The following is a 26,741-nucleotide window of genomic DNA, read 5'->3' as shown; positions in this document are numbered from 1 at the left end:
CCCTTTTTTGGTATGGGGATATAAGTTGATTTTTTCCAGTCTGATGGCCATTCTTGTGTTTTCCATATTTGCTGGCATATGGCATGCATCACCTTGACAGCATCATCTTTTAAGATTTTAAACAGTTCAGCTGGGATCCTGTCGTCTCCTGCTGCCTTGTTGTTAGCAATGCTTCTTAAGGCCCATTCAACCTCACTCCTCAGGATGTCTGGTTCTAATTCATTCACCACACCGTCAAAACTATCCTTGATATTATTATCTTTCCTATACAGATCTTCTGTATAGTCTCGCCACCTTCTCTTGATCTCTTCAGCTTCTGTTAGGTCCCCGCCATCTTTGTTTCTTATCATACTAATTTTTGCCTGAAATTTACCTCCAATGTTTCTAATTTTCTGGAAGACGTCTCTTGTCCTTCCTATTTTGTTGTCTTCTTCCACTTCCATGCATTGCTTGTTTAAAAATAGTTCCTTATCTCTTCTGGCTAACCTCTGGAATTGCGCATTTAACTGGGCATATCTCCCCTTAGGCGCAAAGATCTGCAGATGCAGACTGTAGCCAGGAAATCAGAAGACGCTTACTTCTTGGGAGGAGAGCAATGTCCAGTCTCGATAAACTAGTAAAGAGTAGAGACATCAGACTGGCAACCAAGATCCGCCTAGTCAAAGCCATGGTATTCCCTGTAGTAACCTACGGATGTGAGAGCTGGACCTTAGGGAAGGCTGAGTGAAGGAAGATAAATGCTTTTGAGCTGTGGTGTTGGAGGAAAGTTCTGAGAGTGCCTTGGACTGCGAGAAGATCCAACCAGTCCATCCTCCAGGAAATAAAGCCCGACTGCTCATTGGAGGGAAAGATACTAGAGACCAAGTTGAAGTACTTTGGCCACATCATGAGGAGACAGCAAAGCCTAGAGAAGACAATTATGCTGGGGAAAGTGGAAGGCAAAAAGAAGAGGGGCCGACCAAGGGCAAGATGGATGGATGGCATCCTTGAAGCGACTGGACTGACCTTGAAGGAGCTGAGGGTGGTGACGGCCGACAGGGAGCTCTGGCGTGGACTGGTCCATGAGGTCACGAAGAGTCGGAAACGACTGAACGAATGAACAACAACAACAACAACAACTCCCCTTATCCCTGTTTCCTTTTGCTTTCCTCCTTTCTTGGGCTACTTCCAGTGTCTCAGCAGACAACCATTTTGCCTTCTTGGTTTTCTTTTTCTTTGGGATGTACTTTGTTGCCGCCTCCTGAACAATGTCGCGGACTTCTGTCCATAGTTCTTCTGGGACTCTGTTTACTAAATCTAGTCCTTCAAACATATATGTATTTATATAGATTATTATATATAATACCTATATAGTGGGCGGCTTTCAGTGTTCAACTTTATCTCTCTCGCTATTGGGAATGGTGGGACTCCAACTCCCACCATTCCCAACAGCCTCAGGCCCTTCCTTTTCTTTCTCTCCCTCCCTCTCTCTCTCCCTCCCTCTCTCTCTCTCTCTCCCTCCCTCTCTCTCTCCCTCCCTCTCTCCCTCCCTCTCTCTCTCCCTCCCTCCCTCTCTCTCACCCTCTCCCTCCCTCCCTTCCTCCCAGTCCCCCCTCCTTCTTCTGAATCGAAAAGAACGGGCGCTCAGCTTGCCAAGGCCCGCCAATCGGAAGCCGCGACGTCACCGTGAGGGGCGGAGACAGAGCACAACTGCCATGCACGGGGACGTCTCCGCCCCCCAAGGTGACGTAACGGCCTCGGATTGGCGGGCTTCCCCGGCTGAGCTTCCGGTGCGATAGAGCGGCGCAGCGACGGGCGGAGGGTTGGTTGGTTTCTAAGGCTGCCGCCGCCGCCGCCGCCTCTCTTCCTCTCGCCGTCCGAGCCGGCAAAATGGTGCGCGGGCCCGAGAAGCTGGCTGGCCCGCCGCGAGCCAACGGCTGCAGCCTCCCCGGCCATAAGAACGGCTTCGTCCGCAGCGCCCCCGAGCCCCACAGCCAGGTGAGTGAGGCAGGCGCTGCCAGGAAACCCCGCCGGCCGCGCCCCTGAGGGAAGGCCTGCTTTTCCGGCCCGCTCCCCTCTTTCCCTGAGGCGGCGCCTTCCGGAGGCAGTGGAGAGGACCGGGTGGCAACCCTGCGCTCCTTCCTTCCTCCCTTCCTCCCTTCCTCCCTTCCTCCTCTCAGAACCATATTGGAGGGAGAGGCCTCAAGGAGCCTCCAGGCCATCCCCATGATTTCCCCTCAGAAGACATTTGGGTTTTGGAAGGATTTCTTTCAGGATGAGGAGTAAAGTGTACAAAATAGGTTAGACTCACGGAAAATTCAGTCCAACATTTCCTCCTAAAACCTTGAATTAGGGAATGATGGAGATAAGTTGTTTTCAGTACGTTAGAACAGGCATGGGTCAACTTGGGTCCTCCAGGTGTTTTGGACTCCAACTCCCACCATTCCCAACAGCCTCAGGCTTAAGCGGCTGAGGGTGAAAAGGAAAGGGCCTGAGGCTGTTGGGAATGGTGGGAGTTGGAGTCCAAAACACATGGAGGACCCAAGTTGACCCATGCCTGCATTAGACACATAGAGCTATCCAGTCCAATCCCATTTCCTTCCCAAAACTTTATATTTTCCCCTCAGAGAAATTCAGGAAATACTCTTGTATTATGAAATAATGTATTTTGAATATACTTGGCAGAATGGGGTTGGACTGGATGGCCCACGAGGTCTCTTCCGATCCTATGATTCTATGACATGGTTCTCGACTTGGTTCCCCAGGTGTTTTGGCCTACAACTCCCAGAAATCCCAGCCAGGTTACCAGCAGTTCTAGGAGTTGAAGGCCAAAACATCTGGGGACCCACAGGTCGAGAACTACTGTCATAGAATCACAGGGTTGGAAGAGACCTCCTGGGCCATCCAGTCCTACCCCATTCTGCCAAGAATATTCAAAATACATTATTTCATAATACATTTGAATATTTCCTGAATTTCTCTGAGGGGAAATAAAAAGTTTTAGGAAGGAAATGCGGTCATCCTGGCCATCCAGTCCAACCCCATTCTGCAAAGAAGCAGGAAAATTGCCATTCTGGGTGTTGAAGGCCAAAACATCTGGGGACCCACAGGTCGAAAACTACTGTCATAGAATCATAGGGTTGGAAAAGACCTCCTGGGCCATCCAGTCCAACCCCATTCTGCCAAGAAGCAGGAAAATCACATCCAAAGCACCCCCAAGAGATGGCCATCCAGCCTGTGTTTAAAAGCCTCTGAAGGAGGAGCCCCCACTACACTCCCGAGGCAGAGAGTTCCACTGCTGAACAGCTCTCGCAGTCAGGAAGTTCTTCCTAATGTTCAGGTGAAATCTCCTTTCCTGTAGTTTGAAGGCATTTCTCCGCATCCTAGTCTCCAGGGCCGCAGAAAACAAGCTTGCTCCGTCCTCCCTATGACTTCCCCTCACATAGTTATGCATGTCTATGTCTTCTCTCAGCCTTCTCTTCTTCAGTCTAAACATTCCCGGCTCTTTAAGCCACTCCTCATAGGGCTTGTTCTCCAGACCCTTGATCATTTTATTTACCCTCCTCTGGACACATTCCAGCTTGTCAACATCTCCCTTCAATTGTGGTGCCTAGAATTGGACACAGTATGACTCCAAGTGTGGTCGGACCAAGACAGAATGGGGGGGGGGGGGGTAGAATGACTTTCCTAGATCTAGAGACTAGACTCTTATTTATGCAAACCAAAATCCCATTGGCCTTTTTTGCCACTGCATGACATTGTTGGCTCATGTTTCACTTGTCCATGAGGACTCCCAAGATATTTTTCATACGTACTGCTGTCCAGCCAGGCGTCCCCTATTGTGTATCTTTGTATTTCATTTCTTCTGCCTAAGTGGAGTATCTTGCATTTGTCCTTGTTGAACTTCATTTTGTTAGTTTTGACACATCTCGCTAATCTGTTAAGATCGTTTTGAATTCTGCTCCTATCTTCTTGGGTATTAGCTATCCCTCCCAATTTGATGTCTGCAAATTGGATGATCATGCTTTCTAACCCAGGCATGGGCAAACTTGGGCCCTCCAGGTGTTTTGGACTTCAACTCCTGCAATACCTAACAGACTTCCAGCTGTTAGAAATTGTGGGAGTTGAAGTCCAAAAGATTTGGAGGGTGAAGTTTGTTCATGCCTGTACTCACCCTTTATCTAAGTCATTAATAAAGATGTTGAACAGATCGGGGCTCAGGACAGAACCCTGCAGCACTCGACTTGTCATTTCTTTCCATGATGTATCAGATGTTTTTATCAAGAGACTTACTGAAAAAAAGGACTGCGAAGAGCCTTCCATTAATAATAATAATAATAATAATAACAACAACAACAACAACAACAACTTTATTTATATTTCACCTTATCTCCCCTGGGGGACTCAGGGCGGATTCCAACAAACAAAAAGGGACACATTCAATGCCTCAATAATAGTAAATACAAATATAAAAACCCAAGATAACCCCACATAAAGAGCAACTTAAGCATAACAACTATAATTTGAATAAAACATACTCAATTAAAATTATAACTAACACAGAACTTAAAAATAAAACATCCAAATTAATATATCAAAACAACACAAAGGTTCACAAATGTGTACATAGATTGTATGGTGAAAGTTGGTAAGTGGGCTAATGTGATCTAACAAGGCCCGAGTGCATTCATACTATCCAGTCAGCAGTCTGGCAGTAGTTTCTCTTCATCTGATCCTCGTCCTTTCTAAAGATAGGTTTTAAACTGTTTTTTGAAGGACCCCATTTACGTCCCGAATCTTTATTTTGTAATGATGAATAAGATGTTTAAAATAGGTTTGAGGAGCCAACAAGAGGCATCCAGTCCATCCCCATTTCCCTCCTAAAATCTTAATTTTATAGAAAAAAATTGAATTATGTATTTCAGAATGGGGGATGTTAGAAACGATGTTTGAATTAAAGTCTAACCCCATTCATCTCCTAAAACATTAATTTGCTGGAAAGAACATTGAATTATGGAACATTTTCTTTCAAAAAATGAGTGTAATGTTTAAAATAACTTAGAATCACGGAAAAATAGACTGCAAGGGCCTCCAGTCCAACCCCATATCCCTCCCAACATCTTAATTTTATAGAAAGATGAGGAAAACTAAATTATAAAATAATGTGTATTTCAAAATGGTGAATAAGATGTTTAAGAAGTTGGAAAAGACTACAAATGGCATCCAGTCTACTCCCTTTTTCCTAGAAAAAAAAAGTTGGGATATGGGGGGAAATAGAATAAGTTCGAATCACAGAAGCATATGCAGTTTGACACTAATGCAGTTTGACACTACTTGCAGTGCCATAGCTTAATGCCATAGAATTCTGGGAGTTGTAGTTTGGTGAGGCATAAAAGATTAAAGACATTGTGAAAATGTAAGTTTCAGGATTCTATCGCATTTAGCCATTGCAGTTAAAGTGGGGGCCAAAATCATATTAGTGGAAGAGACCACAAGGGTCTTCCAGTCCCACCCCATTTTCCCACCTCATTTTCCCCAGAAATATTAAAGAATGTTTTACCAGAATGAATATAGTGTTTAAAATAAGTTAATATCACAAAAACATAGAGTTGTAAGAGACTGCCATGGACATCTAGTCCCAATCCTATTTCCCTCCTTCCAAGAACCTTATTATTCCAGAGAAATTGACAAATATTGAAAAACTTCTTTCAAAATGTTTAAGATATTTAAGGTAATTTGAAATTGTAGTGTTAGAAGAAGCCCCAGGGGCCATCTAGTCCATCCTCCTACCATGCAGGAACGCACAATCAAAGCACCTGCTTAAAAACCTCAAAAGAAAGAAACTACACTGCACTCCAAGGAGCCAGCATATTCCACTGTCAAACATCTCTTACCATCAGGAACTTCTTCCTAATGTTGAGTGGAATATCTGTTTATGCAATATGAATCCATTACTTCCTGTCAGTGTAGTAACATAGATTTGTAGCACTTTGACACCACTTTAATTGCCAGGCTCAATGCTATAGAATTCTGGGAGATGTAGTTTGTTGTGGACCCAGAGCTGTCTCATAGACTTAATATCCCTCAAAACTATATCCCTAGTTTCTGGAGCAGCAGAAAACAAGCTTACTCCCTCAATATGGCAACCTTTCAGATATTTAAACATGATTATCATGTCCTCTCTTAACCTCTTCTCTAAGTTAAACACGCCCAGATCCCTAAGCTGCTCCTCATAGGGCATAGATCCCAGATCTTTTACAGTTGTTTTTCTCCGGTCACGTTCCATTTTGTCAACATCATTCTTGAACTGTGGTGTCCAGAACTGGGCACAGGATTCCTGGTGAGGTCTGACCAGAGTAGAACAGAGTGGGATATTGCTATACTTCTGTTGCTACAGGTTAGAATTGCATAGGTTTATCTGCAGAATCATACTGTTCTTCTTTTACGGGTGAGGGTCTAGAAACTAACATGAGTGTTTTTGGCCTTTTCACTATGTCCGAGGAATAGTAGTGAAAAATGAAGTTCCGGGGGACAATCTGGTATTTGTTCCACTGATTTACCAGCCTTGTTCTCCACATTTCAAGAAGCAAATGGAAATAGAGGATACTTCTTTTCAACAAATCACTAGTAGTCATATTTGTAACTTTAAAGAAGGGCAGACACAAAGTCACTAGAATTGTCATGTTCTCCAAGCTATGTATTCTAATCAGTGAAATAAGAAGAATGGAGGTGGGGACAGGTTGCTGTTGTTGTCAGGGTGCATCTTCATTGCAGAATTAATGTAGTTGACACCAATTTAACTGCTACAGGTTATGTTATGGAATCCTGGGATCCTAAAACAACAGCATTCTTTTGCAGAAAAGGCTGAAGACCTTGTAAAATTACAACTCCCGTGACTTCATAGCATTGAACCATGGCAGTTAAGGTGACATCAAATCGCATTAATTCTACACTGTAGATGCACCCTCAGTTGTGGAAATGGGAAGTAAGAAATACTGATAAAACATACTCGCATCTTGACAAAGTTTAAATAGGATTAATTAAATGTGGTTTCAGTTATATGTGAAGAGATTTGAATACCATAGATTTCAGTTGGAGTATCTGGCAATGTCTGTAGAAATGTATTGTAGACCTCCAAAGCGATTTTGTGGTTAAGTTCACTTTCAAGTAGAGCGTAGATGTCTAGATAACACATCTCTAGACATCACTAGGTTCTCCAGAGTGACTGTTTTGCTTTGGCTGGAAACTTAAGACATGTTTATTTCAGGTAAGAAAAATAGACTTATAGATTATACTTAAAATTGTATTAACATGAACACTCTTGGAAAGGATTCCTTGAATAGTATACAGGCCTACTCTATGTTTTATTTTACTGTCAATCACAACATTGTCATACAAAAGCCCTAATTATTTTCATTGTATATGTTGGAAACCACTTTGAGCACGCCTCCCCCCTCCCTCCCGCGGTGAGAAAAGCGGTATACAAATGAAGTAAATAAACTAGCATGATTTGTGTCTCCGGTGTGTAATTTCCAACTTGGCATGTTGTATACACAACTGTATAGACCAGTAATACATTGAGTTTCTAAGAAAGATTACAGTTTGACTCATTTTACAGTAAATAATCTTCTCTAGGTCAAAGGGGTACTCGATGATCCCAGTTGTAGGGCTACAAACTTTAGACTTACAAAGTGCGGTGCATAATGCACTCCTGGAAATGCTGTTGAAACAAATCATAGTTGTACTAAAAGGTTCTCAAGATGTGTTGCCCATTTTTGACAAATGTCAAAATATTAACACATTTACCTTATATGCCATTTTCCTTTTTTATTTCTTCCAAAAATGCTCAAGTTAATATTTATTAAAACAGTAAAGTTAATTGTAATATTAAAATGCCTGTCTAATACTTTATTGTATTAGACAGTTTTAACACTAAAACTTAAGAAGTAAATATTTTACAGTCCTTTACATGTATCTGAAAACAACAGGCTATCATTTACTGAAGGCCTGCTTGAATAGAGAAATCGTTACCTGCTAGTGAAATGACACAGTTGCCTTGTTCCTTATCAGCTATTTTTCCTCCACAGCTATAAGTTGTACATTTTTGTTTAGAAGTTAACACCCAAAGGGCAGGTCCTATCAACACTTATTAGGGCAGCAATGTTCTTTTATTGTGCTGAAGTTTAGTTTGTTGTCGACATGTCTTATGTAAGTGATATTATACTTCTGTTGCATACTGATGTTAGATGAAAAAAAAAGGAATGCCTTCCATCCTTGGCTTTTGTTTTTGAAGACTGAAGAGTATGTGGTACCTTAAACATTCAGAATTTCGGCATGTATTTTTATATGCTGAACTGTCTATTTAGGTGCAGTTTCTGCCCCTAAGTTCTAGCAAAGCTGTATTTAAAAGGCTAATTTATTACTAGGATTCCTGGTCAAACCAGATTTTTTGCATATGCAATCTTTCATATACAGTATCCTCTTTGAATGGTATAAAGAGCTTTATTAAATACAGGTGGAGCATCCCTTATCTAGAATTTCAAACTCCAAAACACTCCAAAATTGCCCACATGCAGGGCTGAGAAAGTGACACTTTTGCTTTCTGATGATTCATTGTATACAAACTTTGTTTCACACACAAGATTATTAAAATTGATGTAATATTAAACTATGTATGTATATGCAAACACATGTATTTTAAAATATGTCTGGCCCCAAGGATTTTAGATGAGGGATACTCAACCTCTATAACTGAATGAAAGTCTCTGTTAAAAGGAAGGTGAAGTCTGCCGTGTTTTGACTGCTACACTTCCTGTTTCCAGCAGTTTACAGATGACTTACTAACATTCTCTTGTGTGTTTGTGTGCACGCTTACATGAAGATAAGCATCGTAGGATTTATTTGGTGAGATTTATTTTTGAAAATTGATTCACAGTATTTGCTTTAAAACATTAACTGCATTGGTTGTCATTTCTGGTAGAATGGTAGGATATATTTTTCATTAATAAATAGCCAGTTTATATTTGATGTGATGTTTAAATTTTTTTAATAAGAAGCTGAATTATCCTGAAGAACTGTTATCATTTTAAAATAACTGCTTTGTCCAAGGTTTTGTGATGTTTGTGTGAGAGCTTCAGGTCTTGTGAAAGACACAGTAATGCCCTATTTGTGTCCTTTTTTTCTTCTGTTTTACTAATCTACGAACCCTTCAATTGATATGCTACAGTAAAAAATGAAAAACCACCTGATAGCATTAGACTCTACTAATCTGAAGGTGTCTGCGTTTTAAAAAACCCAAAACAAGTTTTCATCCCGCCCCCCTTCCCAAAAAACATTTAGTCTGGAATCCCTCATGGTTGTGTACCTTAAAGTTGTTTTCATTTTATGGAGACCCTAAGATGAATTTATCACAGCTTTTTCATGACGAGATTTTCTTCAGCGCTTTACCTTACTCATATATATTTAAAACATATGTCACTTGATTTCAGTTAGAATTATATCCTGATAAGGATGTTGTGGTCCATGGCATCTTAACCCTTGTAGGATTTGTAGTCTTTGGAAACTATAAATGTTTCGAATATTTACATGAATATGGATAAAGAATGTTTCTGAGAAATAATAAAAGCAGGTATCGAGAATACCTTGCAGTGTTGCTTTTCATTGTACGATAGTTATGTACCATATGTAGGTATGACTCATATAACAAAGTAGATGAGCATTATCCCTTTAGCAGAAAATTCCATATTACAAGCAACAAAAAGAAGATCAGGAACAAGTTTCAGGAAACATTTTGTTCAAAACAAATGACATCCAGGTGTGGGAAAAAGTCAGGTCATGTAAACCTTATATAAGTCAACAAAAACAGTTTGAACCTTCTTGAGACCTCTTGAAAGCATCCAGGAATGACATTTTCTTCAACTCCCATTTTTCCAAGCTCCTGCTTGTTCTACGTTATTAGATAATTTTCAGTTTTGTGCAGACTGAGAATGTAGACTGGATCCTTGGAGAGATAACAACTACTACATTGTTGCTCTCCCTGTTTTATGAAAGTAGACAGATTGGGAATAGCAGAGTGGGTAGGGGGAGTGGTGAATGCCTCATTACAGTAAAGTAGAAATCCATCCTATCCAAAAGAAGCTGTGATGAGGCCTTCACTTAAAAAAAAACAAAAACCTGAATCTGACTACACTGGACAACTGTTGGCCAGCATCCAGTATCCCTTTTTTGGACCAATTTCTGGAGAATGTAATATTCTCCCAGCAAGTTTCCTGAATGAAGCAAAGAGATTGTCTGAAATTGGGGCAATTTTGATTGCCTTGGTGAATAACCTATCCTAGGAAGTGCAAAAAGTGCATATGTCTCTGTTAATTCTGTGTGACCTCTAAGCAGCTTTCTATACCATCAATCATAAGACACCTCTCTAGGATTTTACAGTGGTCTTGGTCGTTCTTGAAAGGACACATTTGTTTGGTGACTTGGATTTCTGTTCAGTCTCATGCCATTGGTTCAGTTTTGCCCTCTATGCTATTTAATGTCTGCATGAAATTGCTTGGAGAGGTCATCTGAAGCTTAATGGCAGTAGTTTAACTGCGGTTTCTAGCATACCTCATCATTGGCTCTTGTACCTCAGATTTCTGGAAATTGCAGTCAAACAACATGTGGAAGGCTGTGTGATTCCCACTTTGTACTGGAAGTGCCTGCTTCAGGTGGGATAGTTATATGTGACTTTCATAGTGTAAAAACAACACCCCGAATTGAGCCCAGCATTCAAGACCATTGTCTGCAATTCTCTTTTGCTATGATCAGGATAAAAGTTGCTGCATTCTTTATCAGTAGCAGTTCCCAAATAGTTTTAAGGACAGGACTGCACCACATATTATAGTAGACTATCCAAGGAGTTACTTAAGTTTGCTAATTGGCAGATTCCAGTGTGATATGTGGGATGCTATAGCAGCAGTGAAGTTGTGAGTTTCAGAAACAAAATGCCTTCTGTGAATATGCTGAGTGCTGAAAATAGTTCTCTCTGCTCCCGCAGAGTTCCTAGACAGTTTGGCTGGCTGATGTTTATCTTTGTCATTGTACCATGAAATTCAGTGTGAATTTCAGAGTGACTAACAAAGTAAAAACAATTCATACACTACAACAAGATTATAGAAAGAGGAGTGCAACAAGGTAACAGTAATACAAATATTTTGGCTAAAACCAGGTACATTTTCCCTTTAAACCATGTGACAAATGAAATAGTCCAGTAATTGAAAATTTGGGTTGCTATTACTCTAAGCCAAGGGTCCTCAAACTTCGAACCTCTGCACCACCAGGGGCTCCTGCTTTTGGCTCATGAGATAGGGTGGTTGTTGTTGTTGTTGTTGTTGTTGTGTGCTTTCAAGACTTAGGTTGACCCTAAGCAAGGGCCGGGTAAATGACCTTGCAGGGCCCTATTCAGCCCCGAGCCTTGGTTTGGGGACCCCTGCTCTAAGCATTCCATTCAGCTTAACATCTAGCGTAATAATGGCTTACCTACATATGATTCTGTTTCCAGGCACAAAGTGCTGATTATGACCTAATATAACTTTATGTTTGGATCCGGACTATCTGAAGGTACCCCGTATGTAAGCTTGGCTGAATGCTAAGGTCTTTGATAAGGGCTCCTCCACTGTCACAGATGCACAGACTACTTCAGTCACTGTCCCCAAGTCTGTGGACCCTCATCCCATGGCAGTCTAGATTTGCTACTTCTCTGTTTTTTTTTTTAATTTAGACAGTTCTTTAGTTGTAAACTGACTGTTGCAGAAGAGTCCTTCAATGTGAGGTGTTATCTGTATTAATGTGTTTTTAAACTGTTTTAAATCAGTGTTTGTAATAAGTTTACTTATGTGTATGTATGTTACATTTGTATTAGAAATTGTTTTAACTATTGTATACATTTATGTATAAGTCTAGAAATTTTAATCAAAGGATTGACCCAAAAAACTGGTTGACTTATCCACAGATCAATATCAATATTGTATTTTTTCATTTGGCAAACTAAAGAACCATCCCTCCTCTGAGTAGAGCGATGAATGATGCGAGATTAGTCTATACCACGAGAACCAAAAAGAAGCACAGCTCCCTCTATTATCTTTGGTGCGGTACCACTTCTAGCCTTTTTAAATGCCTAGACAGAAAAATGAGGCAGCCAGAGGCAGCTGACACCTTCAGGCAGCACTGGTGCTCCCCCTTCAAGGAATTACCCTCAGTTTATCCACTGGTCATACCAAAACCTGCCCTCGACTTATACATAACATCTACTTACACAGTAGTGTGTGTGTGTGTATTACTTTAACTTATGTGGCAAGCTGCCTTTGGCCTCATATTGGGAGTAAGGCAGATAAGTTAGATAATGGGGAGGACAATCTAGCTTGCTGTGGGAAGGGGTTCCAGAATCTTAGAACAGCAGTCAAAAGGCCATCACATATCCACATCAAGTGTGCTGGTGATAATGAACTAAGAGACTGCCTTCCTCCTGAAGGGCCTTTAAATTCAGGCATGTAAATCGTAACTGCTGGTTCTTATGTTTACATTAATCCAATTTTATAATGCTTCCTTTGAAACTGGGACTCCAGTCTAAATAAAGAAATAGGTATGATTGTTGTATATAGTTTTATAGCAGCAGATTTCAGGTGGCTTTGGAAAAGCTTTAGGGAGCAAAACACAACTTCGAACGTATGCCTTATGTCTACAGGAGAAACTTAAAGCTCAATGGAAATTGATTACTGTTATGCTGCTTTTTTTAAAAAAAATTCTTTCTTCCATAGATTCACCATATCACTCAAAATGGAGGCTTATATAAAAGACCTTTCAACGAAGCTTTTGAGGAAACACCAATGCTGGTTGCTGTACTAACTTACGTAGGCTACGGAATTCTCACTCTTTTTGGATATCTTCGAGATTTTCTGCGCTACTGGAAAATTGAAAAATGTCATAATGCAACAGAAAGAGAAGAACAAAGGGTAATAACTTTTAGTTACCTAAGTTGTGGATTAACCATTTTCCAGTGAAGAGATACCAATCTGTTAAAATGTCTGATTAATCATGTTTTTTACTTGATTTAATCTGTATTCAGAAAAAAATGCACTAACTGTAATTCAGATTAAATCATGACTTGTGATGGAGACTAATTCAGTGATTACAGAGAACTTGGAATTAGTTTCACTAAATATGGATGACACTCCATTGTAAAGTCTGTTCCATGGTTGTAGTAACAGTGACAATATCATACTTTCTGCCACCATTGTGTCTGTACAGCAGAGTTGTCTACAGATCTTCTACTCTCTGACTCAAAAAAGCACAATGTTCACTCAAGAACTTGCTATGAATAATTTGCACAACACTGTAAAGACAAAGGTGTTCGTATTTGGTTTAACTCGGATAAGGTTGTTGGTGCAGACCTAGGGAATGTAGCCTGTTTGTCCTGTGTTATTGGATATATTTACATTTGTGCAGTCTGAGGATGTGGACAGAATCTTTGAAAAGTAAGAATAATCGCATGTGTACTGGACCTATGCCCTTTGTGGCTCATAAAAATGGTTAGAGGGAGATTGACCAAGTGAGTAAGGCAAATAGTGAATGCTTCACATTGTGTTCTTCATAAACAGGGACACTGTGAGGCCATTATGCAAGAAAATCTTCCAGAACCAACCATGTTGAAGAATTACCAACCAGTTTCCAATATCTTATTCTTGGTCATATTTCTAGAGAGGGTGGTGACTCCTGATTCTAGAAGTTCCTGGATTAGATCCATTTCAATCTGGCTTCACTTCTGGTCATGTTAAGGAGGTAGCTTTTGTCACCTTGGTGAATGACCTACTAAGAAAAGGGAACGGGGGTGTGTTCTTGTTGGTTCTGCCTGGCATCTGTGAAACTAAGTATCCATGGTATCATATTGGGCTGCTTCTCTGGAGTGGGACATGGTTTTTTATCGAGGTTCTAATTCTTCTCAAAGGGATAAACTCAGAATTTGGTTATTGGAAATTATTGTTCAACGCCCTAGCCATTGGTTTATGGGGTGCCTCAGGGCTCTGTATTGAACTCCAATTCTTTTAAACATATACACTAAACCAGTGAGAGACATTATTCAGATTCTGAGGGGTTTGGTTTTACTAGTGTATTGATTATACCCAAATTGCCTCTAACTTATTCAGTACTAAACAAATGTGTTCTGTAATGTACTGAATGAAAGTAAATAAATGGAAGATTAATTCATACAAAACAGAAGATCTTTAGATCAGTGGAAAGGCAGATTAAGGAGTAAATTCTCATTCTATAATGGGTAAAGTTACACTCCATAACAGCTCTGCAGCATGGGATTCTCCTGGCTTCAAACTTGAGCTTGGAGGTCCATGTTTTACCAGTAGCTGAAAGTGCATTATACAGTTAAAACTAATGTGCCAGCAGTGACCATTCTTGGAGACATCAGATTGGATTATAGTGACACATGTTTTGGTCACATGCTGCTTGGATTGCTATTATATCACACTCAATATGGGGATGTCTTTGGAAACTGTCAGAAACTACAATGCTTCAAAAATGCTGCGGCTAAAGTGCTGACTGGGGCCGATTACAGAAAGCACATTTTCTCCCAATAGCTATTGACCTGTTTCTGGATGCAATTCAAAGTGCTGATTGTGACATATTAGTTGTTAGGTAAATAATTTGTTACATGGGCATTTAGTTGTCAATAAGGTTATCAGTAGGTTGTGTAGAACAATTTTCTAATATGGTCCATGTGCTGCACTTTTATCCTCAATATTGCTGGTCGCTTCTGTTTTGCTTGTTCTGTTAGAAATGTAATATATAATGGACTGGTTGCTCTGACACGACAAATAAATATCCTCAATATTGCTTTTAAGTTATTTTTTACTGTTTTGAATTATAGACTTCTAAACCTTTTGATCATCAGGTTCTAAGTTATATTTTGTATTAACTTTCTTACAAGATAATTTGGGTTCCATGTCCAGAGAAAGGCATATAAAGCCCTTACAGACTTGATGCAATAAAATAACTATGGAACAAAGCTTTTTCCCATTAAGCAGAAAGGATTGGTTAGTGTACATCAATACATTGCTCATAACTAATAGGGATCCCACTGGTGCATATTTTATTTTGTCATCCATCATGAAGGATCATCATGTTGAATTGGCATCCATCATGTTGAATTGGCAATTGCTTGTTCTTTATGTAGGTTTACAAGGTACTAGAAATTTAATCTACCTTAGGTTTGTAGCTTGTGTACTTCTTTGGTAGACTCAAGATTGATTTTATTCTTTGCAATGCTGCACTCTAAAATGATAATCCTGAACATTGTGGGGGATGAGGAGAACTGTGGATTTTTGGTATATTCACAATAATAATAAAGGGAAGTAGAAGAATTCGGCTTCCTAGCAATTTGCCCAAGTGACTAATACAGCAGATCTTTTGGTTGATTTCTACTTCTCCTGCATTGAGTGACTGACTGTGAGTTAACTACTAAATTGTGACTGCACCTTCTCCAAAGTGCTCCCCCCCCCCCAAAACTTACAAGATTTGAATAAAATCTAAAGTAGGTTTGCATTTTAAGTCTTATTTAAATAGAACAGAGCTGATAAGTACCAAGGATGGCTACAAACCAATTAAAATGACAGAGAAAGAGAGGACAGGTATATTTTCCTTTTATGAAAGGAAAAGCCAAAACCTGTAGGGAATGTTATTTTTAACCCAAGTTTGCCCTGTAATATTGCTAATGGGGAAGCAATTTTAGCATACATTTGCCCTGGCATGGCCTCCTGATGGCACAGCAGGTTAAATAGCTGAGCTGTTGAACTTGCTGACTGAAAGGTTGGTGGTTCAGATCCGGGGAGCAGCATAAACTCCCACTGTTAACCCCAGCTTCTGCCAAACTAGCAGTTTGAAAACATGCAAATGTGAGTAGATCAATAGGTACCACTTCTGTGGGATGGTAATGGTGCTCCATGCAGTCATGCTAGTCACATGACCTTGGAGATGTTGACGGACAACGCCGGCTCTTCGGCTTAGAAATGGAGTAGAGCACCACCACCCCAGAGTCAGACACAACTGACTTAATGTCAGGGGAAACCTTTACTTTACTTTGCTCTGGCATATTGTTAATAATAATAATAATAATAATAATAATACATTTTATGTAGAACCCATGGGTTATAATACAGTGAAAAACACAAACATAAAATATATACAATAAATTACATAGATAAAAACACAAAAATATTTTTAAAAACTTGCACAAAACATATAGTAGCAATGGAATGTAAATCAAAACTCATGATTGAAAGTTGACTGGTTAGGCCTGCCAGAAGAGAAGGGTCTTCAATTGTATTTTAAATTACAACAGTTTATTTAGCTACCAAAGGCTCTATATGTGTATGTGTGTGTCTGACAGTGTGTGTGTGTGTGTGTGTGAGAGAGAGAGAGCCCGTGTGGTATATTGATTTGAGCATTGGACTCTGCCTCTCGAGACCAGTGTTGAGTTCCTGCTCAGCCACGGAAACCTTGAACAAATCACACACTCTCAGTCCCAGAAAATCCCATTATAAGGCAGCTATAAGTATACTTATTTATTCTTTATTTATTTACAACATTTATATGCTGCCCTTCTCACCCTGAAGGGGACTCAGAGTGGCTTACAAGTAAAAAGTAAATATAGTATATTGTATTATTATCATAGCAAGTAAAAGTAAGTACAATATATTATATTATTATCATAGCACAGTATTAATTTTATATATTACATTGTACTATCAATATATTTCTGCTTAAAAATAAAGTCCATTAAATTTAGTGTGACTTTCATATAAGTATGCATAGGACCACGGCAACGATATTTTAACATTCTTTATTACAATTTGATTCAGTTGGAAAACGTACCACTTGCCAGAGTTGTCACTCAAAGCAACAGTGTTTACATGTAACTAGCAAAGGGAGGAAATGAGACACATTGCCTAATACTGATTTTACTGGAAAGCTGCTTTGAAGTATTGTCTGGCTGCCGGCAAAAAAATGTTAACTGATACTTAAGTGAGTGCCGCAGTGAAACACATCAAGAAATCTTGTTAAAGAGTGTTTAGAGTATTCTTTTCTGAACCTTGTAAAAGAGGCCAGTATAATGTTTGGCATGAATTTGAGATTCATGTAAGAAAGTACTTAAAGCTTGTATGCATCACCAATACAGAGAGTTTTTTATATTTCTTGAGGCAGTGTGCATCCAACTTGATAATTTAAAAAAATTAAACAGATTGAGTTAGATCCAGAAAAAAGAAAGAAAAAAATCTGTTTAGTTAGTGGACTTTCCTAGCTCCCTTTTCCCAAATCATATGCTAACTTATTCAAAACCACCAATTAGAGTTGGTGGACCCTCTAAAATAGCATGGGATGGGGCATGACACAATTGTGGCAAGTTCTTGGTGGGATGGGCATACCAAGCCACCTTGTCTCTCTCCTGAGGAATCTGTACAAGGACCAAGTAGCAACAGTAAGAACCGACCACAGAACAACAGACTGGTTCAAGATTGGGAAAGGCGTACGGCAAGTCTGCATCCTCTCACCCAACCTTTTTAACTTGTATGCAGAACACATCATGCGATGTGCGGGGCTTGATGAATGCAAAGCTGGGATGAAAATTGCTGGAAGAAACATTAACAACCTCAGATATGCAGATGACATTACTCTGATGGCCGAAAGCGAGGAGGAGCTGAGGAGCCTTCTAATCAAGGTGAAAGAAGAAAGCGCAAAAGCTGGGTTGCAGCTAAACATCAAAAAAACCAAGATTATGGCAACAAGAATGATTGACAACTGGAAAATAGAGGGAGAAAATGTGGAGGCCGTGACAGACTTTGTATTTCTAGGTGCAAAGATTACTGCAGATGCAGACTGTGGCCAGGAAATCAGAAGACGCTTACTTCTTGGGAGGAGAGCAATGTCCAGTCTCGATAAAATAGTAAAGAGTAGAGACATCAGACTGGCAACAAAGATCCGCCTAGTCAAAGCCATGGTATTCCCTGTAGTAACCTACGGATGTGAGAGCTGGACCTTAGGGAAGGCTGAGCGAAGGAAGATAGATGCTTTTGAGCTGTGGTGCTGGAGGAAAGTGCTGAGAGTGCCTTGGACTGCGAGAAGATCCAACCAGTCCATCCTCCAGGAAATAAAGCCCGGCTGCTCATTGGAGGGAAGGATACTAGAGACAAAGTTGAAGTACTTTGGCCACATCATGAGGAGACAGCAAAGCTTAGAGAAGACAATTATGCTGGGGAAAGTGGAAAGTAAAAGGAAGAGGGGCCGACCAAGGGCAAGATGGATGGATGGCATCCTTGAAGTGACTGGACTGACCTTGGGGGTGGTGACGGCCGACAGGGAGCTCTGGCGTGGACTGGTCCATGAGGTCACGAAGAGTCGGAGACAACTGAACGAATGAACAACAACAACAAGGAAAAAAACAAAAGTTAAATGGAACTACCTTAGACAAGCTGAAGTGCTTTTCTGCTTTCCCATCATTGAATTCAACCCACTGGTTTGGAATTAAATAGCATATGAGCTTTTGAACATTTGGCTGCACGCCTTTTGTTATTACAAAAAATACGTACACATGCAGATATAGGAAGCAAGATTTCTTTCTAGACAGGTAGCAATGTGAATTTCTCTTCTTTTTTAAAAACGTATTTATTTACTTCATTTATATACCGCTTTTCTCATCCCTGAGGGGACTCAAAGCGGTTTCTAACATATTCCCGGGAAAATTCAATGCCTTACAAAACATGAAAACCTAACATAAAATAACAATAACATAAAACTATCAATTAACTCATTATTTTAAGATCACTTGCTTCAAGGTATAGCCTGTTGTCCTAAGTGTGCTTGTTCTGCTAGTGTATCAATTCATGTAATAATGATGGGATCTGGAATTTTTTTGTTAGTGATGGTGATATATTTTACCTAAAATGGAAATAATATCTGAGTAAATATAGGTAGAGTTGATCTTGAACAAGTGTCTACAACTTTCTGGAGACAGGCATAACAGTTGGAAAAAATAACAGTTTTTCCATTGGTTGGAGAATGAATCCATAATGGGACTTTTTTGGCATGCATTTTAACAATTTAAAAATTGTATTCCCAAGATGCCCCCATCTGTTCTTAGTGAATGATTAGGGGCACATTCTCTGGATCCTGCCTCAGGTGATAACTAACTAGTGTTTGGTTCTAGTAGGAAGCCTCTGGTGATATAAACTACTGTTATGTCTTATGTCATTTATAATGCTGAAATGCAGAAGTTAGCATTACCCTCATGGTTCTATTTCATTCAAATAAGCAATCCTTCAGGGTACTTTGGACTCATTCTTAAGGTGGGACAAGTAAATCTTAAAGTTGTTTTTAAAAGTGAAACTTAACAAAGAATGCTTTTCAGAAACTTAAAATGTTATAAAATGATAAATTTTATTTAATTATTTTAAAATTAGGATTTTAAGATTAGAATTTCTCAGTGTGTGAAAGAAAACTTTTATTTCCTGGGATCACTGAAACAAAAAATGGATTTTCAGGTCCTTGAGTTTTCTGTTATTATTGCCTTCAAGGTACCTTTGACTTACGGCAAACCTGTGAATGGGAGACCTTCAGGAATCCTGGTCATCAAGTGCTCCAAACATCATACCGAGAGTCATAGCTTTTATGCAAACAGTTAATTTGTAAAGCACTCTTCTTTTTTTCTCCTTCTTCCTTCCATTACTTAGCACCACTGCCTTTTTTACACTCATGTTGTCTAGTGAGATGTCCAAAATACAATACCTGTTACTCAAGATAAAGAGACACTGGCGAGCACTTATATTTGTGTGGCATCTCCAGTAAGGGCTCTGGTTGAATCACATGGGAGATGTGTTCTATTCTAAGTGCTAATTGGTTTGTAATGATGAACATTTAGCAGCAGGGGGAATATTAGACGTGACACTTTTCATTATTCTAATGCCTTTGTCATATTTTCAGGACTTTGTCCCTTTATACCAGGATTTTGAGAACTTCTATACAAGGAATCTCTACATGCGGATTAGGGATAGCTGGAACAGACCAATCTGCAGTGTACCAGGAGGCAAAGTAGACTTGCTAGAAAGGGTTTCTCATGACTACAATTGGACATTCACGTGAGTACCGGGCTTTTGAAAGGTTCAAAGAGGCTAACCCTTCGGGGACATTACTGGGGATTGGAATTTGGTATTAGAAGGTGATTGATGTCCTCTGTAGCATAGATGTGCAACTGTTGTCGTAGAACAGGGGTCCTCAAACTTTTAAAGCTGAGGGCCAATTCACAGTCCCTTAGACATTGGCCTGGGGAGCGGGGGGATAGACGTGAACAAATTCCTAAGCATATTGCACATATCTTATCTGTAGTGCAAAAAAGCATGAAAGAACAATACAGCATTTAAAATTAAGAACAATTTTAACCAACATAAATTGACCATATTTCAATGGGAAGTGTAGCCCTACTTTTGGCTGATGAGATAATTAAGTTAATTACAATTGTTTTTGTTGCGTGCCTTCAAATGTTTTTAGACTTGGAGCAATCCTAAGTCTATAAAGTTTAGGGCGGGGGCTGGGTAAATGACCTTGAAGGGCCACATCCAGCCTGTGGGTCTCAGTTTTGGGACCCTTGTCTTTGAACAACATGAAGCTATATTAAAGAAGTTGAAAACCCTTTTTTTTCTTCTGTTGAACTCCAAATACCTGCTGAGCTCAATGCAAAATTATTTCCTTTCTTGGTTGCCATGCTAAAAATCTCAGTTCAACTGTTCTTTGACTATGCATAATAGCTGATAATATTAAACTATGGACAGTCTATATAGAAAAGACATCTAGTGTAGTAATGGTTGTCACATTTAAAAGAAGTGGTGTCTTGTTCAAATTATGTTATTTGCGCATCCTACTTTGCTTTGATAGATGTGTCTCAGTCCTCTAATGTAGGGTGCAGGCAGAGAGAACGTTCTGGAGAGGCAGACAGCAATGCAGATCTTTCCATTAGCAAGTCAATTCATTCTCCTGTTTAGAGCATGCTAGAAATTCAATTATGTGTTATATGCAGTGTGGCTTTGTCACCAGTGAAATCTCCAGTATACTCATGAAACTTTCTGTCAGAAATACTTTTACTGTAGAAAGTAGACACAGAGTATCTCCGAGTGTAGACTTCTGTAAGATGCATGAGTGTCTTCCATTGTCTTTCTTGAGCAAGGCTCAGGCATTAGCAGTCATGTGCAATACATTAGAGATAATTTAATATGTGAAGGGTCTGTTGACTATTTAGAACTGAAAATGACTTCCTAGTGGTATCCTATTTCTGTTGCTGTATATGTTTCTTTATCTGTAGTAGAGGAATACATATTTCTGGTGGGTTGTCTGGAAGCCTCTGAAAGTATATCTAAAAAGATGGTTTTGCTGTGGGATGCAATTAATTGAACAAACCTACCAGTCCTTGTCAAGTTTTTTCAAGAGTTTAGTTAACATACTCTTAAAAGAGACTGGGTTTAGATCTGCTGATTACAGCACTTTACTGACTTCCAGATGCACTTCCTTTGTGTGCCTTGAGGATATCCTGCTTGAGGAAATGACAAATGTTTCATACATATAGTTGTTTGGATGGGAAAAGGTTTTAAAATTACCAGAAAGAAATAGCAAGGTTTTATTTGAAATGCTTTCAGTACTGTGTTTTAATTTTTTGAAAAGCTTTCAAAGAACATCTGCTAATCTACAATATGATGGATTTTACATATTTTTTCTGAATAAAGCTAATCATGTTGAAAGATGCAAAAAAAAAGTCATTCGTTATAATCTTCTGCCACAATAAAAGAAGTCTTGCTGAGTTAACTAAACTGTGAAATAGCAAGCAGTATTTATGCAAACCTATTTTTTGTTGCTTTAATGTGCCAAAACTTTAAAAGATGAATGTGCTGTATCAGAATGCTTAAATATTGCTCCTGATAGTTTTACCTCTAAACCATGTCACAAAATGGCTTTGAAGATCTGGGATTTTAAAGTACTTTGCAGAACGCCATGTATGACTTTGTTAGTTTAGTTTCTAGCAAACTGAAAACTATGTTGGATGCACATATAGTTTTCGTTTTGGGATCACCACCCCCCTTTATAAATTTGAACAAATACTAAAGCCATTGAGGATTTTTTTTATTGTTTTAAAGAAAAAACAGATGTTTTCAGAAAAATTGACGTAACATTATGAGAGCATAACGTTACCTTATAAATTAAAGTTGCTTCTTAACTTTTTAAGAACATAAAATGTGTACTTGATAATTTGAGTTGGCATTAAAATGTCATGTTTGATATATTGAAAGTACAAATTGAATTATAAGTTTAAATTATTTTTTTCTTCCAAATAGAACTAGAAAGTCCTGAACTGTATGTAACATTTATTCTGTAAGGGCCTTCTTTGATTTTTCCAGTTTATGAGAAACCAGTTTACCCCCCACAAGGATGGTAAAACATCAAAAATACCCCCTGGGCAACGTCCTTGCAGACGGCCAATTCTCCCACACCAGGAGCGACTTGCAGTTTCTCAAGTCGCTCCTGACATGAAAAAAAAGTCAAATGTAAAGACAGACACAATCAAAATTAGTAAACTATTGTCTTCTCTAGTTGAAGCAAACATAAAGTCGTCATGTCCATAAAATGAACAGAAAAAAGAAACTGAACCCCAGGTAGTGTGATGTTTTGCATCCATGCTTTTGATATAAGGGAACTGGCTTTTAAAAATTATGCTGATGACCTGTAACAGTCCCTATTGGCAACAACTGTTAGTTTCCTGGAAACATGCAGTAGATTGGCAGCTGAAGTTTTGGGCTCTGTATTTGTGTACAGAGTATGCTATGCATAGTCTTATATAGAAATCTAATTGTAACATCATTTGTAGAAATTATTTGAAGGGGAAAAAATTCTGAAAATTCCTTGAATGCTTTTAAATAGAGGATAGTTGACCTTTTGTTGAGAGTGCTCTGATTGTGTATTCCTGCATGACAGGTTGTTGGACTGGATAGGTTTTGTGGACTCTTCCAACTCTGTGATTATGAATTATCTTAAACATTTTATTCATTATTCAGAAAAAAATCCATACTTTTTTCTTTATTTTTTCTGGGAAAATAAAACAGGAAAGGGGGATGTTTTCCCCTACCAACATTTCGTTTTCTCCCAAGCCTTTACATTTCTCTCTCTCTGAGATATTAGTAACCTAGTTTTTGTTTTTGAATCTATCCATATCCTAAAATACTTTTTTATATATAAAAACAGGTACACAGGAAAAGTAATAAAAGACATAATTAATATGGGATCCTACAACTATCTTGGATTTGCAGAGAATGCTGGACCTTCTAAGATTCCAGTGACTAAGGTTCTGTCACAATATGGATGTGGCATGTGCAGCACAAGGCAAGAAATGGGTAAGTCCAGATGAGTAACTCGGCATATTAGGTATATTGTATAGGTATATAGGTATATATACCTATATATACCTATATATACCTATATATACCTATATATATATATATATATATATATATATATAGAGGTATATTGAAATGGACCAAATGTTACAAAACGTTTTATGACAGTTGCACTATCTTCAGTGTTTGAGCTACTACATAGCATTAAAATAACCTCTTACAACCTTTTACCTTCTTGCAGTAATTCCTTTCTTATTTAACAGGAAATGTGGACAAACACGAAGAGCTGGAAACTTTACTGGCAAGATACCTTGGTGTGGAGTCTGCTTTGGCCTATGGAATGGGATTTGCAACCAATTCCATGAACATTCCTGCTTTAGTTGGCAAGGTATGGATGGTTTCAGAGAGAAAACTGATCTAGCCCTGCCCTCACAAGTCTTCCTTGCTACTCTTTTATTTATTCAATATGTATTTGGTTGAAGGAACAGAAACTGTGATTACAAGATATATGTACCTCTGCTAAGAAAACATTGTCCCTTAAGAATAGACAAAAAAAATCCAGATGTCATAAGGTGAATGTGCACATAGGTTCTGCTTTCTTATCCTCTCAGTCTGAGGTGGGACAAATAAACATCAATGTAATTTGAGGAGTAGATGAGTTTGATTCACCTTCATTTCACTCCAAAATTGTATTGCATATACTGATCAGGTAAGAATTTGGGGGGGGGGGGGGGGGAACGTGTGGAGAGGATTTTATAGCTATTCATTACAATGATTTTTTCCTCTTCCATTATATTTATCCAAAACAATTACTAATTACTGTAGTCCTTTAAGTTGGTGAATAGTGTATCATTGCAGAACAAGCGGTAAAACATGCAGATGAACAGACTACAGAATGCTGTAAACATGTGCATATATATATATATATATATATATTAAAAAGACATTGTACTAGTCCCTATTTGTGAGTTTGAGCATGAGTGGTCAAGGCTGATTCCTTACTTGTTACATTCTTATTTTGTCTTCCGTACATTTTTATATTGGGACAAATAAAAGTAATTGCTATTTAAACCCCCTTTTTGTTCACTGTTTGCACATATCAGGAGAAATCTACAGAGCTATATGACCAAATGTCTCATATGAGTGTATTGTATCTTGTTTGTCTTTCTTATATCACAAATTGCTAGCACAGGCAAACATTCCTCCACTCCCTGGTTAGTATGCTGCTTAGCACCCATAGATGAAAAAATCTACTCAGTCTTATCTAAGTGATTGCTTACTCACGTGAGAACTCAAACATACTTTCACATTCAGTCATCCAACAATTAATTGGAATATTTAGACTTAGAATCATAGAATCAAAAAGTTGGAAGAGACCTCATGGGCCATCCAGTCCAACCCCCTGCCAAGAAGCAGGAATATTGCATTCAAATCACCCCTGACAAATGGCCATCCAGCCTCTGCTTAAAAGCTTCCAAAGAAGGAGTCTCCACCACACTCCGGGGCAGAGAGTTCCACTGCTGAATGGCTCTCACAGTCAGGAAGTTCTTCCTAATGTTCAGATGGAATCTCCTCTCTTGTAGTTTGAAGCCATTGTTCCGCGTCCTAGTCTCCAAGGAAGCAGAGAACAAGCTTACTCCCTCCTCCCTGTGGCTTCCTCTCACATATTTATACATATTTATACTTGGTTCCTTAGGTGCACTTTTGTTGGTAATTTCCATTTTCATATGTAAGCTGGAGCCATAGAGTTTATCTCTTCCAAAAGACATATCCAATTAATTATAAATTATGAAGTTTTAATTTGCATTTTATTGATATTGGTGTTTTAATCTTTGTTCTGTGTTTGTTCTCTGTCTTTGTATTTTTATTGTCTTATGTTTTATCTATGTATTTTAACTATGTTGTACCTGAGACATTGCTTCCCACCTCTGGAACCCCCTCCCAAAGAAATAAAAATTACCCCCTCTCTCCTCTCCTTTAAAAAATGTCTGAAAACCCATCTATGCACTCTAGCCTATGGAGAGGAGGAGGACTAGAACATCTTAATATGCAATCTCGCTTGGATACTGGCAACTCACCCTGTCTCGGTTGTCTGTTGTAAACCATTCTATACTTTAAATGCATTTTAATTGTTTAGATTTTATTAAGCACTTTTTTGGCTAGTTATAAGTTTATATTATATTACATGTAATATAATTGACTGGTTGCCCTGACACGACAAATAAAATAAATAAATAAAAAAATTATTTAAAATTATTCTGTCCGTTTCTTTTTTATTATGGCATTAAATGTTTGCCACTTTTTGTTTAGAAACTGCCCTGGGTCTCCTTGGGGAGATAGGGTGGGTTATAAATAAAATTTCTGTTGTTGTTGTTACCCAGACAACAAATAAAACAAATTATTATTATTATTATTATTATTATTATTATTATTATTTAAAACACAACAAGATGAGTCCATAACAGACAAGATCACTCTGCTGGCTGTTGTATTGGATCACACGTCAGACACTTCCCAAGTGTCTAGGACTGTGTGATGTATCGGTGAATAATGCATGCAGATCCCAGTAATGTGGCATTTTGCAGCTGGCAGATGATAATTTTGTCAGCACCGATTGTGTTTCAATGCAGGCCTGGGTCTTTAGGCACTGCACCCAGTATGCCAATCACCACTGGGACCACCTTGACTGGCTTGTGCCAGAGTCTTTGCAGTTCGATCTTTAAATACTCATATCATGTCAGTTATTATTATTATTATTAGAAACACAACAAGATGAGTCCACAGCATATTATTATTATTATTATTATTATTATTATTATTATATTGCATGAACATCTGATGCATAGTCTTGCAACATTAACAGTTTGGAATTCGGTTGGAGAAGCAAGAGGTAGCCTACAGGAAGTGTTTAATTTTTTTCACCCAATAGTCAGCTTAATAGAAGTTAGTGGTTACTTACAGCTTTCTCTCTGGCTCATTCCTTAGCTATTGTTTTCTTGTTCAGGGCTGTCTCATATTGAGTGATGAGTTGAATCATGCATCTCTTGTACTGGGAGCAAGACTTTCAGGAGCAACAATTCGAATCTTCAAACACAACAGTGAGTATTTCTCAGCAGGCTGATTTATTTATTGCCATTAAGTACCTGAGTAGGGAGAAGCATGCAATAATATGGTTGACTCTTAAGATTAGATTATATACTCCATCAGTAGATACAGTATTAATTATGTTTTCTTTGAAATACTTCTAAGAATTTTTGGTAAGACTCTATCTTAGTCTACATTTTAAAATGG

The 26,741-nt window shown here is 38.7% G+C and overlaps 1 protein-coding gene across 2 annotated transcripts in view; it reads left to right on the top strand.

Moving 5' to 3' along the window:
* The first annotated feature begins 1,757 nt into the window (after positions 1-1,757).
* Positions 1,758-26,741, top strand: part of SPTLC2 (serine palmitoyltransferase long chain base subunit 2) — a 70,068-nt gene continuing 45,084 nt past the window's right edge. Inside the window, exons 1-7 of one of the 2 annotated variants that reach the window (XM_060757788.2) lie at positions 1,899-1,977; positions 8,861-8,883; positions 12,774-12,968; positions 19,999-20,153; positions 23,299-23,447; positions 23,714-23,838; positions 26,455-26,548. In XM_060757788.2, the coding sequence (XP_060613771.1) occupies positions 12,843-12,968; positions 19,999-20,153; positions 23,299-23,447; positions 23,714-23,838; positions 26,455-26,548 (649 nt within the window). In that variant the 5' untranslated portion in view covers positions 1,899-1,977; positions 8,861-8,883; positions 12,774-12,842. Of the gene's footprint in view, positions 1,978-8,860; positions 8,884-12,773; positions 12,969-19,998; positions 20,154-23,298; positions 23,448-23,713; positions 23,839-26,454; positions 26,549-26,741 lie in introns of both variants that reach the window. The other variant, XM_060757781.2, reaches the window with a different exon arrangement.

The sequence above is a fragment of the Anolis sagrei genome, chromosome 1, assembly GCF_037176765.1.
Source record: "Anolis sagrei isolate rAnoSag1 chromosome 1, rAnoSag1.mat, whole genome shotgun sequence".
NCBI lineage: Eukaryota > Metazoa > Chordata > Lepidosauria > Squamata > Dactyloidae > Anolis > Anolis sagrei.
The sequence above is the reverse complement of the archived record's forward strand: the minus strand, read 5'-3'. Positions and strand labels throughout refer to the sequence as shown.